The sequence below is a fragment of the Phalacrocorax carbo genome, chromosome 1 (assembly GCF_963921805.1).
Source record: "Phalacrocorax carbo chromosome 1, bPhaCar2.1, whole genome shotgun sequence".
Taxonomy (NCBI): domain Eukaryota; kingdom Metazoa; phylum Chordata; class Aves; order Suliformes; family Phalacrocoracidae; genus Phalacrocorax; species Phalacrocorax carbo.
In genome coordinates, this window is record NC_087513.1 from 171,492,531 (window position 1) to 171,508,853 (window position 16,323).

At 43.1% G+C, this 16,323-nt stretch overlaps 1 protein-coding gene across 1 annotated transcript in view; it reads left to right on the forward strand.

Moving 5' to 3' along the window:
- The first annotated feature begins 201 nt into the window (after positions 1-201).
- Positions 202-16,323, forward strand: part of MYCBP2 (MYC binding protein 2) — a 209,398-nt gene continuing 193,276 nt past the window's right edge. Inside the window, exon 1 of the mRNA XM_064447372.1 lies at positions 202-922. Within this exon, the coding sequence (XP_064303442.1) occupies positions 639-922 (284 nt within the window). The 5' untranslated portion in view covers positions 202-638. The remainder of the gene's footprint in view (positions 923-16,323) is intronic.

The following is a 16,323-nucleotide window of genomic DNA, read 5'->3' on the forward strand; positions in this document are numbered from 1 at the left end:
GACACCTCCCCGCTCCTCCCGGCCCCGCCCCCATCCCCCTCGGCGGCCCCCCCGCCGCGCGCGCAGCAGGTGCGTGCGCCCGCTCGGCCCCGGATTTCCCGGGGGCCGCAGACGGGGATGGGCGGGGCGGGAGAGGGCGGCGCATGCGCCCGCCGGCCGGGCTGGCGGCGGGAGGGAGGGAGGTGGGGCCGGAGCGGCTGTGAGGGGAGAGGGAGGGAGATAGGGAGGGCGGCGGCGCCGCCGCTGCTGCTGAGGAGAAACTCCGGAGGGGAAGCTGCACCCGCCAGCCTCCGCCCCTGTAGCGGGAAGGGGGGAAGCGAGCAGCCAGGCCTCCCGTCCCCGCCCCGGAGGCACACGGTCCTGGCCAGAGCTCGGCGCGCCCGCCGGTGGGAGGGAACGGCGGCCGGCGCTGCGCCCGGGGCAGAGGGCGAGCGGGCAGCCGAGGCCCCGAGGCGCCGCCTGAGGAGGGGGGTGTTCCTGCACCCCCGGCCCCGGCCTGGGTGGATGAGCAGCCTCCCGGGTGGTGACGGCGGCTTTTGCGGCCTCTCCATGGCTGGGCCCCGGCGGTGAAGGCAGCGGGAGCCGCCTGTGTCCGCCGCGCAGGCAGCGCAGCCACCAGGGGGCGGGCGGGGAGGGGGATGAGCGCTGCAGCCGCCTCTGCGGGAGCTGCTGCCGCTGCCTGCGCCGGGGCCGAGGGCGGCTTCTTCTTCTTTTCCAGCGGCTCCGTTCCGGCAGGGCCCATGGGGCCCGAAGAGGGCTCAGCCGGCGGGCTGGGAGCTCTGCCCGGCGCCCTGGCGCCGCCGTCGTTGGGCTGCCGGAGCCGCTACCAGCTGCTACTCTCCGGGAAGGCCCTGGCCGATAGATACCGGAAGATTTACACGGCGGCGCTGAGCGACCGGGAGCTGGGGAGCCACCCGGGCAGGTAAGGCTCTCCGAGCTCCCCTCCTGGGCCAGGCGGGCGGCCACCGCCACCCCTCCCACCGCCGGCGGGGAGCGGCCCTTCCCCCCGGCGGCTCCCACCGGCACCGTGCCCACACCCCACCTTCCTCTCGGCAGTGACACGCCTCTCACGCTCCTACCCCGGCCGCCGCCCTCCTCATCCCCCTTTCTCGCCCCCCTGGTCAGGCAGCGCGGTTGTCCCTGCTGCCCTCGGCCATGCAGCCCCCGGGGGTGGAAGGGGCGGTGATGTAACCCGGCGGCTGCCCAGGTGCCACCCGGGCCCTGCCGCTAGCTTGGCCGGCGTTACCGTGCAGATGGCGCTGCCACCTCTCCTGCCCGGGGCCAGGGTGGGGGGGTTACCTGTGCCCGCTCCCCTCCCCCAGCGCGGGGGCCGGGGGCCTCGTCACGCCCTTATGGTGGTGCGAAGCCCCCCGCCGCCCCTCCTTCCGCCGCCGCCCGCGGGGACGGAGCCTTCCCTCACGGTGTCCATATTGAGACCTCGGGCAGACCTCACTCCGGCCGGGGCCTGTCGTGCCGCTGGAACGCGTTGAAGCCCGTGGTCTCCACCGAGAGCGGGTCCCGCCGGCGGCGTCGCCCGAGCGAGGGACCTCGGTGCTTTGCCCTGTGTCAGAGCAGCCTTTAGCTGCCCAGCCTTGTTTTCCTCCTCTTTCGGTCATCTCTGCCGCCTCGTACGCGGCCTCGGTATCTCGAGGGAGCCGGGGGTGGGGAGGGGTGTGCCGCCCCCGCCCCTTCCCGAGTGTGTTTGTGTCCCCGTGTCCGTGTTTCCCCCCACCCCCAGTGGATGGTGCCCCTCGGGGCTTCCCTTCCCGCCGGGCTCCGTCCCCGGGCCGCAGCAGGGTGCCTGTTGCTTTGGCCGCTTTTGGCCCGGGGTGCCTCGCCGCCCTCCCCTTGACCCGGGCGGTCACGGGCTGCGTGGCGGGCGCCGGTGGGCTGAGGCGATGCGGGGCGGCGGCTGTTACCCCGCAGCCCTCGGGCCGGGGCGGGCCGCCCCTTCCCGCCGGCGGAGGCGGTGCGGTGTGCCCGGCCGGAGCCCCGGGCCTGGCGGCTGCTCCGTCTGAGGGGAGCGAGGGGCGGGATCCCCCCTCTCGCGGTTCCCGGGCGCTCCCCATTGTCTCCCTACGGAGGTCGCTGAGGATGCGGGTGACACGGAACCGGCACCTCCCTGTGTTCTGTGGGCATAAGCTGTGTGATGCCGGCGGCCAGGTCGTAAGAAGAGCTTTGGGTCACCGTTGTTTTAAGTTTGTAAATGAGTAAAGCACGAGGTGGTTGGCTGCTTCGATTTGGGTGGCTTTTCTCAGTCTGACTGGAACAGCAGGGCTTATCCCCCTTCCCGCCCCCCCGCCGAAAAAGGGCTGAATCTTGGAGTGCAATTAACACAAGAAACTAAAAGAATCATAACTTTCAGAATCATAACATGACAAAAGAAGCATAACTTTCCCAGTTTGCGTACGGTAAATGCTGTTAACACTGGCATTTTACATCTTTGTAATTCCTGAGTTCTTTTCAGAGGATATGACAGGGAAACTATATTTCTTTTTTCCCCCATGTTGATCTGTGTTTTCTTATCCCACATATTCCTTAGTTCAGTGCTCATGCCTTCCTACTTTTGATCTTTGTATCATTTAACCCTGGGACTGCAAGTGTCAAGTGTAAGGGAACTACTAAATATAAGGAAATCAGCCATGTGATTGCTCCATGGTGTTCAGATATTTGTCTGAATGTTGCCTTAACACGTCTGTACTTTTTAAAGCTTTGAATTCATTGTACCCTCCATGTTTTTTGGTTTCAGGATAATTCAGCTAATCTCTCTTGTATTTACAAATGTAGAAAATACTAGCTTTGGGTGGGTGTAAATGTTAATGTTTCTTTTAACTGATGTTCTCAAAATAGCTACTTTTAACTCCGGGATACCATAGATTGCATTTCTTTTTTTTTTTTTTTTTTCTATTTCTTATTAGCAGATTATTATGAGAATGCTAATTAAAAGAGACAGTGACATTTGTAGTTACTGTATGTCTTTATTCTTGAAGGCTAGTTTTAGTCATATATCTTGGCTCTGTTGTGTCATCTTAGAGCAAATCGAAGTCAGACTCCTCATACAGAGGAAACAGGTTATATTAAGCTGTTGGCAGATAAATGACAGCTAGTAGATACTGGTGAATACAGCCAATGTGTATTGTAGGACTTTTGAGAGGAGGAATATTTAATAATCAGCTAGTTGCCCATTATCTCTTGGTACTTGCCCCCAGCATATCATGTATCAGACTGATGGTAGCCAAGGTACTACTCATGATCTCCACCCTTTCTCCTTATGTTGTCAGAATATTGCAGTTTCGGTTTTGAGAACTTCAGCTGCCTGGTAGTCTTAACTAGAAATGGTCAAAAATGCTTTTTTACAGAAATGGTGAAAATCCCGAAAGTTTTCTAAAGAAATGCTTCAAAGTGATTTGAGACTGTATCTAGTTACTACAGTAGATAACAGTGCCAGATAAATTAATTGGAGGTTAAGATAGTTCATAACAAGAGACTTTACTTGGTTTTTATCTATGTGGAAAATCTGAAGCCTCTTAATCTGTCAATAAGAGTGTGTGTGACTAGGAAAATATCTTCAAGTACCTTGAAAAAACAAATTGGCTTATGAAAATTAATAAAATTCTTCCTTTGCTCCAGGACGACTAATCTGAAGATTGATCATGCAACCTACTTGCAGTATGTCGACGTAGAATTTTTGCTTTGTCTGCAAAATTGTACTTTGCACTTCACGTGGTGTGACCAAAGCCTACTTCAGTGAGTGCTTTTATTCCAAACCTGACTTCAACGTTTATGAAGAACTAGAAAGCAGTATGAAAATGCTTGTGTGTAGGCAAGGAAGTGAAACATTGTGGAGAGTATCTGAAAGTCACAAGTAACACTGATGTCCCATTTGCTAGGTGTTTGTGCTAGCTGTCATCTGAAAGTTATGGATATCACGTGCTGAGTAGGATGCTGTAATTGTCTTTGAAACAGAGCTAGCAGAGTTTTGCATTTCCTCATGTGATACTGGCTGCGGTGTTGTGAACATTTCAGTCTCCAAAAGAGATGGTTTGGTTGGTGTGCTTGTTCCCCTGCCACGTTGACATAATTATTTATGTAGCCTCTTCCAGTAACAGATTAGAAACTTGCTCTGGGTTAAAATTAACTTGGCAGAAATGGTTTGTTGTAATCCAGACTAATTCCCTGATCTGGCTCACCTTGTGATTGTGCTTGTGACAGTGTGAGGGGAGGGGTTGCACAAAATTCTATGTACAGAGAGGCAGGAGCAGAGAAACTGCTTTTCTCACCAGTGCCAGCCTAATAATTTTATGAAAGGAAAGAGAAAAAAAGTATCTAATTCTACAATGTAACATGCAACCATTTCTGGTCAGATAACAATGTAAAGAGTCTGTTACAGTAGTACTGTAACAATTCACTTGTCAAGATTGGGTTAGAAGATAAATCTACTCTGAGCGAGCCTAGTTTGTAGTCTCTGCTTTGTGGCTACCGAAATACATGAAAATGACTAGTAAATGCCTAGCATAGCCATGAAGGTCTGTAAAACACTAGTAGGAAGCATGAGGGCTTTAGAGGGCAAGGAAAAACTTTGTTGTTGGAGCCTTGTCTCGTACACTGGGTTCTGAGTGGATGAAACTGGAAATCTGATCTCTTTTACAGAAGCAATGTGAATTAACTGCTTTCAGCCCTGAAGCCTTGTTTTTGCAAAGTAAGATATTTCTGATTTTCACATTTTTGCTGTCTTCAAATATACAGGTTTTCTGCTGTATAACTTATTCCTAACAAACATCCCTATCCAGCTGAATTGCTGCTGTTATCTCTTGGGCATCTCAGGGTTTTCCCTGAACTGTCAGTCCCTTACCTGTGTATGTACTATCAGAAGTATCTGTTAGGCTCAGTGTGTTTTTTGAGACTTTTTGTCAAATATGGGTAGATACACAAATTTGTAATGGCTTTAATGTGGCCTGGTTTGTAATGAAAATGTTCACTGTATAATTTTGACTAACTTGAAATTTTAATATTAAAATTATAATACTCTAAAATGGCAGTAATTGCATACTCATGTCAGTGTTTTTCATCTGTTTCACGGCTTTTCAAGTGATCTTTACCAAAAGGATCATTATCTTTTTTTTGTTTGTTGTTGTTGTTCATTTGATGTTCTACAGACAACTGTAGAAGTAACATCATGCAGATCCAAGAATCATTTCTGAATAGGTTGTTCTTTGGTTCCATTCGCACTTTAAGTTACTTGTGAGGACTGTGTCTGGATTTCTGTGGTAACATTAGGTATCAGAGATGCAGCAGTATTTCAATATTGAAAATTTCTTAGGCCCCTTACTAAAGGGAGACATCCTACTGAGCTTGTCAGGTGCTTAATTTGTTCACTGCATAACATTCAGTAGAAACTTTCTTTCAATTAATTTTAAAACATTAAATATTTGAAAATACAAATGATTTGGGGGGGTTGCTTTTTTTTGTCCATTACGTTGTCGCTGAAGTTGCCTCTTTTAACTTAGGTACTTCAGAGGAGAAAAACTTCCGTTTGCATTGTGGGAACAAAACCCCCAAACAAATCTAATGTTGAGAAGTGGCTTGCTTGAGATCAAGGAAGATTTCAGTGATGACTGGAATGTAAGATTTCTGCTATTAACCAGAAATCAGATGGCTGTTTTTTCAGTCATTTTGGCTGAAGAAGAGGCAGCCAACTTTCTTTCATTTTACAGTGATTTTTTTCTACTGGGTGATAAAAGAAATTTTTGGAAGTAGGCCAGCTCATCCAAACTCACAGTTATAAATTACATATCCTCTGGAGAAAAAACTGATCATTAGGTTAGTCTTCAGGCTCTTCAAAGTTGACACAAAGACTTCCCTTATGCCCCTTCTTATGCTCAGTAATGCAATGTTCATTTGGCTCTGGGATGCTTTAAGCATATATTTTTTTCAAAATTTATTGGAGAAATGCTACTGAAACACTTCACCCTTTGCACTGCCAAGTTATTAAAGAATTTATAGAAACCATGGTTAGTAAATTTCTGTGAAAAGGTTTGCACTGTAGGTCCCTTCCAACTGAAATAGTCTAGTCTGTTCTCCTCTTTTTCAGTTCTTGTGTTTTGTAAATGTCATTTTACTAAAAAAAAAAAAAATTAAGTCCTTTTGCAAATTTAAAACTTTATCTTCTCAGAAAGTCAATGTGCTGTTGAGTCTTTTATTAAGCGAACCTGTGCAATAGAAAAGATGGTAAAAGTTGCTGTGTCCTGTAGGCTTTTTAGCTGCAATATATTAATGTTTTAATACTATATTGTGCTACTGGTTAATAGGGATTAACTGACAACTAAAAACCTGTATTTTTATTTATCTTCTTCACCTTATATTCTGATAAGGAAAACAGTTTTACATAGTAGTTCTAAAAATCTGCAGTAGTCACTTAGACTAACATGGTTTGTATTTGGGCAGTGTTAGCTTAGAAAACATAATAATAGAAGCTGGAGGGAAGCAAATATGTTGAGAGGCTTAAGATGTTTGTTTTCTTTTGTGTATATATGTAAATAATACAACATAATTTATGTAAACGATGTAAAAATTAAAGAAACTGGACTCCATGAGAATCTTCAGGTTTTGTGGGCTGATAGAAATGCATTTCCTTTTCAGAAAGATGCAGGTTGAGGCAGCCTTAGGACTCTAGGAGTCTTAGTACGTTGGAGTGCTAAAAGACACCTTTGTCTTTTGTAGTCATGGGTCCTTCTTCATTTAGAATGAGTGTAGTTTAGAAAGGAATTAGTGCATGTGATAGAATCACATCGTGTGATTTTTTTTTTTTCTTTGCTGTTGTTTGTTTTGGGTTACAAAATAATACTGTGTGGAACCTTTTGGTCTTAAGTTAAAAGTTCAATTATAGGCCCAACTGGAATTGAACAGAAGTTAGAAAAAACTGGTAAGCTTTTTTTTTTCCCCAAAGCTACGGGAGTGTGCTTGTGTGAGAGTTTGTAAAGCAGCAGCAGCTACAGTGTTTGTGGTGTTAAATAGTGATGTTCTGAATGTTCACCTTTGGAGAAGACTGACATGTTCTCCACATAATCAATTTGTTACTGAATCATTTGTATTGGGGTATCTAAATATTTAGCTGTAATATTTTGTTCATTACTGGTTAAGCCTTTTTAGTGTTCATATGGTAATTGTCTTGGGAAGTGTCTTTTTAGTAAGGTAAATAATAGTGGCAGCAGATTATTGCCTCTTTCAATTCCCATTGCCTGCTCTTGGGTTCTGGCATTCTTGTAGATGCTTTTCAAGCATAGGAAAGGCCGTAAGTAATTTTCCTTTGTTGCTAGATGAATTGTTGACGTTTGGTGATCTCTTGATGTTGTTGCCACCTTTGAGGATCTTGGCTGCTCAGCTGTGTTCCAAAATACCATATGTAATGTGTTTTAAACTTCTAAAATAATTTATCCTTTCTGTATGTCAGTTTGGGGATTACTGATGAGAATGCTTGTGAGAATATGATTGTAGGTGTTGGCGTCTATACAGTGGCAAAGTTCCTAACAGTGGCAACACGTCTGGCTCAAGTATTAGTGGTATACATTCAGTAAATAAATCCATATGAAGTCCTTGCATGAATTGTGTGGGGTTTTTTTCCCCCTGTGGATAATGAAGTATCTTCCACTTTAAACCAGCAAACATCTGAATATTCTGCTGAGGTTCAAAAGAATTTGGTATTTTAATATGCAAACATAAGTAAATACAACTCCAAAGTGGGGCAGGAGAGGAATCAGCATATTAAATTTGCAATGATTGCTGTTTATTTTGCTTAATATTATAACCAGTGACTAATGTTGGGGTGTTTTTCCCCCAAATTTATTTCAAAATGGCTACAGCTGGCAATTTGAGGAGTAATCAGAGTTATTTCAGCTTAACTGAAATTGGAATTCATTCCATTTTTTTTAAAGGTGTATATGTTCTGTTGGCAATTTTTCATATAAAATTTGATTTCCTGTTCTCAGTGATCTTCAGACTTTCTAATCTGTGTATCCCTGGGATTCTTACACCTATGGATTTGGAAAAAAACATCTGTGTGTATGTTCTATTTTTTTTTCCTTTTATGTTGTTGATTTGTGGTGGGTTTTTGGGGTGCTCTTTTTTTGTTTTTAAACTGAGAGGAAATGCCAGTTACGGTTTCAGTTTCAATTGCACTATCTGCTTTGGCATGGTGTTGGTCTGTTAGGTGGCAAATACAAGAAGTTAATGTTAGGCTGGAGCTGGAGCAATTTAAGAAGTTACCATTCTTCACTGCTAGCTGTGTTTCCTGCCTACTTAAAAACTTGCTGTTGTGTTTCTGCTATATTGTAGGGGTTTGGTTTTGGTTTTCCTCCTATATTATGATCTTCCTCCTGGCCAGAATACTGTGAAGATATTTCTTTAGTGAATTCTTCTCCTGGCATATGACTACGTATGTTTCACCAAACCCATAATTTAAGGACTATTTATGTCTTTATAGAAAGTACATATGATGTCTCAGTAATAGTCTTTGGTACTGAAGTACTTCATGCAAACTGTCTTTCCACATCCTTTGTTTACTTTGGAAACTTGATCCCTTGCAGCATCTCTTAAATATATGGTTTATGGTTGCATTTTTGTCTTTCTTACATTGCTTGCTATAAACACTACTTCACACTGAGGTGCTGGTTGGAACAGTAGTCTTATAATTAACTAAAGTTTTATATTGTAAATATATTCTTTCACAGCTAGTCTTTCCCAGGGGTCTTTCACAGCAAATTCCTACCATTGTGCCCCTCCAAAGGATGAATGCTAGAAATTGACACAGGAGAATGGGCTCCTTGTACTGTAAGTTTCTGTACATTTAGATTTAATGTTTCATATGTTATGAAGCCTATTAATATGCTTAATATGCTTTTTTCTTAGTAGCAAGTATTTAAATAGTGTGTTATAGCTCACTGCTTCTCTTCAGACTGATGAATGTGTTGATGGACTTAGTTTTTATTGTTACAACTAAATGGTACTTCTTTCTTTGCATCTAGTATATCTATGACTACTTTGGCCTGAGAATACTGTGATGATTTTTCTTTTGTTATTAATTTAATAAATCTAAATCTATACCAGTTGTACATCTTAGAAAATAAACAAAAATTCAGCTTCTTTGTCCCCCCATAAAACTGGAGCCCTGTGGTTAGATTAGTGCCTTTCCCTATTTTTGTTTTCTTCCCTTAACTTTCTTTGACTTGTATTGCCGGGCATAGTTCTCTAAGGTAATGATTTTTGAGCAGAGGTTTGTGAAAATACTATATAGGTTCTGTGAAAGGGTGTTGTGGTTTAACACCAGGAGGCAGCTAAGCCCCACACAGCTGCTTGCTTGCTCGCTCCCCTCCATGGTGCGATGGGGGAGACAGAGGGATAACAGTGTGAAACTTGTTGGCTGAGATAAAGACAGTTTAATAGGTAAAGCAAAAGCTGTGTGCCCAAGCAAGGCAAAACAAGGAATTCTTTCGCTACTTCCCATTGGTGAGCCAATGTTTAGCTGTCTCCAGGAAAGTAGGGCTCCATCATGCATAATGGTTACTTGGGAAGACAAGCCCCATAACTTCCAGTGGCCCCCCCTTCCTTCTTCTTCCCCCAGTTTTATATGCTGAGCATGATGTCATATGGTGTGGAATATCCCTTTGGTCAGTTTGGGTCAGCTGTCCCAGCTGTGTCCCATCTGGCTTCTTGTGCACTCCCAGCCTACTCACTGGCAGGGTGGGGTGAGAAGCAGAAAAGGCCTTCACTCTGTGTAAGCACTGCTCAGCAACAGCTAAACCATAGGTGTGTTATCGACACTCTGTCACATATCCAGAACATACAAGCGCCATACTAGCTACTCTGAAGAAAATTAACTCTATCCCAGCCAAAGCCAATACAAAGAGAAGAAAGTAAGATGAGCTTGTTTGTAGTTTAACGTCATTAGAATGATCCAAACCACTACTGAAAAATTTTGTAAGTTTGTAAATGAGAAAAATTGGAAGCCCCTTCTCTAACTTGTGGTGCAGTGCCATAGTATTTAGATTATTTTGATGATGATATCTGTCAGCCTGGAAAAATCTCTAGCTAATAGTTTTAACCTTAACAGGGTCAAACCCTGAACTCTACTTCTCCAGTGTTCTTGTTGCAGTTGATAACATCACTCATTTTTTTTATTGCTGAGCCTTTAAGCCAAGGACTATCTTTATACAGATCTGCAGCCAGTCATTTACATTACGTTGAGATGCGCTTGTTCTTAAATAAATACCTTATTCTCCTGTTTTTATTATTTCAGCTTCCTCTCTCTTACTTTGATTGTTTCACAGGGAGTTATGTGTATTGCTACTTATGACTCACCTCTTATCTGGTTTTGCCTTTCCTTTCTTTCCCCACTAGCCAATGCGTTATTCTTTCTAACATATATACGTCTTCATTACTCCTATGTTTTCAGGGTAGTCATGTCTCTATTCCATTTCTCTTCAAACCAAGCAATTCTCTATCCCATTTTATTTATAGAATGTACTGTTATACAGGATAGGCCATTGATGCTTATAAGCTGGTGAGTTTTCACTTCACTTCAGTTTGTTCAGTGAAGAAAATGTAGAATTTATTTGGTTTACTTGCAGTAGCAATCACTCTAGGGATATTATACTGTCATTAGCCACTGGTAATGTGCTTTTCCTTAAGAAGTGCAGTTCTTCCTAAACTTCATGGTGCATCTTCCCTAAATTAAAATTCTGCTGGTGTGATTCTATGCAAGACAGCTTTGTATGCACTTCAGTTTTGGTGGTTGCATTCCGGTAGGGAATGTGTGGATGTTGTCAGTTTTGCTATGGTTGAATGACTTTTTTTTATTTAAAAAAATAGAGTCCTAAAAATGTGTGTTCAGAGTAAGAGATATAGCAATGCTTTCCTCTACACTGAAAAACTTGAGGTAGATTATCTTCCTTGCATGTGTTCTTACAGATCTAATTTCATAGATTATGTTGTGGCAAATAAAGAAAAATCAGATAATTACAGAAAGGAAAGTACAACTGTCAGTTGTTATATTGAGAGACTGTTATGTTTGTGCAGAGAACACTTTGTAGGGGTGCTTTCTTGTGTGTTCTCTTTGTTTATGAGACAGGTTTATGCTGTTTCAGAAGCCTTTTCAGTTACAAAAAGTATCCAGATACTGTTCTGTACTTCTGCACTTCTGTCATAGGGAAATGAAATCAGATCCATTTTACTTGTGTAGCTGGGTTTTAATTTAATTTATAGAACCTGGAGTATTTATGTTTCAGTCTGTATTGGAGAGGCTGTATTTGGAATACAAAGAAATTGCAGCAGCCTCCAAAATTTTGGTTTTTTAAAAAAAAGCTAGTTGTTTAAAAAGTTAGTGTGATAGTAAAGATAATACAGACTGATATCATAGGCTTGAAAAATAGTTCTGAGTTACAAAACTGAAGTAATGATTAAAAATTACTCACAAACTCAGTAGCCCATTAGAGTTTGAACAAGCAAGTAGTAAGATGGCCTTTTTCTGCTGGATCAGAGTGTGTAGAAAGAAGTTCCAGACCATAGTATTGCGGCTGTTAGTCTTACTCATCTTCCAGATGTTTGATATCTTAACTATATGGAGCTCTATATTCCCTCCCAGTCAATGTTCTCTCAAATCCATCAGTCTCCTTTTGTTTTGAGTTCTAACCTTTTCTTTTCAGATGTATTAGAAGCTCAATATAGCCTGTCCTACTAGTGTGCTTCTGTTTTCTTCTAAGCCTGTCTTAATTGGATTGCAGTTGATATTCGTTACCCTGATTTACGGATTTAGGTGACAGGATTTTGATGATTTTTCCATTTGTAGATACACCCCTCAAGTCCTGACTTTACTTTTATATTGGCATGGATGAAATTCACATCAGAATGCTTGATTAATAATTCAAAGAAGATAGCACAGAAACTGATAATGGGTTGGAGGATATACATATCGCTGTTAGAAAGAGAATTGAGCTATTGCCCCCTTTACAAAAAATTGGAGTTCAAGCATTAGATCTTAGTCCTACCAAATGAAGATGAGAAAGATTTTCAAATATTTGAAGTCATCTAAGGATATCATCATCATCATTGTCAACAATCAGAAAAATATAAAGCTTTTATTATTTGGAGAAAAAAAAATTAATTGTGCTCTGTAGTGTTGTTTGGAGGTCTGCCTATCAAGCCGAGCAGCTTTTATCTCCAATGATTCTCATTGCTGAGTTAAAAAAATCTGTAGCCCTTGATGAAAAGTAATACTACTCCCAGTAGTTTTCAGTAACAGTAGGTAATCTGACAGATACCTTCAGGAAAGGGACCTCAGTGGATGTTCTTTACCTCATCTTGAGTAAGGCTTTTGACACTGTCTCCCATAGGATCCCCAGGCTGACAAAGTCCGGATTAGGTAAGTGGACAGTGAAGTAGACTGAGAACTGGCTGAATGACTGGGTCCACAGGTTTGTGATCAGTGACATGAAGTCCAGCTAGAGGCAAGTCATCAGTAGTGTACCCCAGGAGCTGATATTAGGGCCAGTACTGTTTAGTATCCACATTAATGACCTGGGTGCTGGGACAGAATGTGCCCTCAGCAAGTTCACAGATGATACAGAACTGGGAGAGGTTTCTCATGCATCACATGTATGCGTGTGTTTCCATTCAGAGGGATGGGGACAGGCTGGAGAATTGGGCTGAGAGGAATCTTGTGAAAGGCAACGTGGGAAACACAGAATCCTGCATCAGGGGAATAACCCCAGCAGGGTTGACCAGCTGGAAAGCAGGCCTGCAGAGAAGTAGCTTGGTGTGCAAGTAGCTGACCATGAGCCAGTAATGCACTGCCGTGGCAAAGAAGGCAGGCAGCCTCCTGGGCTGGGTTAGGAAGAGTGATACCAGCATGTTGAAGGAGGTGCTCTGCGCAGCACTGGTGAGGCTGCATCTGGAGTGTCCAGTTCTGGGCTTCCCGGTACAAGAGGAAGACAGACGTATTGGAGAGAGCCCAGTGCAGGGCCACAAAGGTGATTAAGGGTCTCCAGCATCTCTTCTATAAGGAAAAGCTGAGAGCTGGAACTGTTCAGCCTGGAGAATTGAAGGCTTAGGGCGATCTTATCAATGTAGAGGGGGAATGAATAAGAGGGAGCCAGACTTTTCTCAGCAGTGCCCACTGCCAGGTCAAGAGGTAATGGGCACAAATTAAAAATTATGAAATCCTATCTGAACACAAGAAAGCAGTTCTTCTGTGTGGGAGTGGTAAAGCACTGGCACAAGTTGTCCAGAGGTTGCAAAGTCTCTGTCCTTGGAGATACGCAAAACACAACTGCACATGGTACTGTGCAACCTGCTGTAGCTGACCCTGCTCAAGCAGGAGGTGTCATAGAATTAGCCACAGAGTCACGGAATGGTTGAGGTTGGAAGGGACCTCTGGCATCTGGTCCAACCCCACCCCCCCACCCCGCTCAAGCAGGGCCACCTGGAGCCTGGTGCTCAGGACCATGTCCAGATGGCTTTTGAATATTGCCAAGGATGGAGACTTCGCAACCTCCCTAGGCAACCTGTGCCAGTGCTCGGTCACCCTCACAGTCAAAAAATGTTATTTCAAGTGGTCCCTTCTAACTGGAATGATTCTGTGATTCTATAATTCTTAGGAAAATAGACCACAAATAGAAAGAATCTGTATGGGGTTTACCTGTCTCTCCTCTGACAGGAGGTGTCACAGGGAACTAACACAGAGGGTGCTAATCAATCAGTTCTTGCAGCAGAGCTGTTTTGCAAGATGTGGTCCTCATCTTACTGGAAGCATGTATTGGACCTCCATGCTATAGCTTAATAGAAGTAAAGTGAGTATGAGGGGAACTGAAGTGGTAGCAACGGTTGCAGTTTTAAATAAATGAAAGCTACATATTTGTCCAAACATTCCTGTAGGAAGAGGTGCGTGGTAACAAGATGCAAATGTAGGTCATTTATTACTTAGAGTATTTTTTAAGCTGTTTTAAAGGTCTCATGTATATTGCTGGCGTAGTGGATAGGTGTCTAGTGGCAGTTAGTTTCCAGTTTGGGGATGTTAGTACAAAATTCCTGGTTCTCCTCTTCTGTAACCTGTCTTCCACTTTTTTTTGGCTTTGTTTTCTTTTTTGTTTTGGTAGCAGAGGTCATATTAAAACTTGTAATGTATCATAACAGGCAAAAATATGGTTTGTAAGCCAACTGCAATGCTACTGAGCTACTTTGGCTGTGATTTTGGCAGAGGCAGTAACTGCTACTTTTTCTACCCCACCTGCAACTGTGCAAAGAGGAAAGACGGGTCAATCAACTGCTTCATGGAGATAGTTTTCATTAAGTGCTTAACAGTGCAAGTGTTTCCTTGTCAAAGGTATTCTAAAATCCAGGACTGCTAACCAGTGGCTACAGAATTTTGTTTGCAAAAGGCATTTTTTTCTGAAAAGTTCTGTAGAGTTTGTTGCCAAGTTATGGTGAAAGGATTTAGATGAGTGTATTAATTTCTTCAGAGATGTATGTTCTTGGCCTCTTTTCTATTTGTGGTTTGTATGGTAAAACTTTGAGTCAGTTTGTGATGGAAGTATATGGCCTAATATATACTCTGTGTGTGCATGAATATTTCATAAAGCGTGCTAATATTTTGTTTTGTGTTACACTGAGAGAGATTGTATTTGTATAATGTGTATTTGTGTGCCAGATTTCAGTTCGTATATGTGTATTGTTCCCTGTCAACTGTGTTATGGCAAGTCCTTTTGGAACCTTGATCGGTATTATTTAGGTGATATGAAAAAACTTCTGGGACTATTGTTTGTAAGCAGACCTTTTGCTTATCAAGACAGGAACACACTGGGGTTTTTGGGTGGTATTTACTTTCCTTCTTTATTCTTGCAGTCTACTGACACTGTCGCCATGGTTGAAAGTGAGTTCTGTATTTCAGTGGTATAAGGAATGATTAGCTGTTGGCTACTTAGTCATCAGAGGGAGGTATCTGCAAAGGCAAAAAGTAAAGCAAGGAAAGCCTGAGAGAAGTTCAGTTTTAGGGTACTTTAGGACAACCTCTCAGTATGACGAAACATTTGCTGGGACCAGTTGACCTGAAACACTTTCACACTGATGAGTAGGTTTGTCTTGGCAGGAGTCAGGTGGAGTAATCCACAAGCCAGCTAAGAGGAGAATTGGGAGTTAAGTAGTATAGATTGGACCTAGCACTTGAGCCATTTTTCTGAGCATCTCTCATTTAACAGTTACAGATATAATCTTAAAGCACCTACCCTTAGTTGACACACTCTGTATGCCAAGTTTGTAGAAGGTATATAACATTTTGATTTGTGAGTTGTTTACTTTGAGCCGCTTTATAGGGCGTGTTGTAAGGCAGTTTCTCATTGTGGATACTTAAGATTCTTGGCAGCTGAAATAACAGTAGTACAGAGATCGCACTGAGGTATGAGAAATCAAAGGGGATTTTCACTGGCAGGACACTTAATGCACAGCTAAATACGGGAGCTTTTATAATGGAAGTACTTAATTAGTTGTTTTCAAGAAAAAAAAAATATCCTTCAGTTTGTGGAAGTAAGGATGCTGAAGTTAGTAGCTTTTCTAGATGTGGAGAGATACCAAAATAGGGATATGTAAGACAAGCAGCAAATTTGATACAAGATATGTTTTACAACAATACTCGGTGTTTGCGTTTTATCACTGGTACCTCTTCATCTCCTTGCCAACATCCAGTCTACACATTTTTTTCTTGCTATTTAGTTCTCTAGTCATAAAACCTCCTTTCCATCTATTGATTAGGCCATTAAAGCTCTGTCCACTTCCTTTGTTTGGTTTCTCATCATTATCAACTCCTTCATGTGAGCTATTGCTTGTTTGTGACATACTTGTGTCGAACTTTCTCTCTCCTTTTTCTTTTGGCTTTACATTTGCTAGCTGCTTTTCAGTTGTTACTTTACAGGGCATCTAGACTTGCTGTTAAGATTAAAAAGCAACTTATTTCTTCCAATAAGGGAGGAAATATGGTCCCACAATTTTGAGATCTCTTCAGATCTTCTGATCAGCCTTCATAACCCTTTTTTCTTTAATATTCTTTTCCTGTATTTTGAAGCTCTTATAGCTGAACTTGTATAACAACGAGACAGTGAATAGTAAGTTTCTTACTGACAAGTGCACTCGTATTTATCAGCTGTGGTTCCCAATTATTGTATTTGATATTAAGGTGCCTTGAAGCTACATTACAAATTAACAACTGCTTTAGAGCACTTTGGAGGGTAGAATAAATCGCATGGGGATAGGGAAGCCCAGCAGAGGCTGTGATTGCTTTAATGC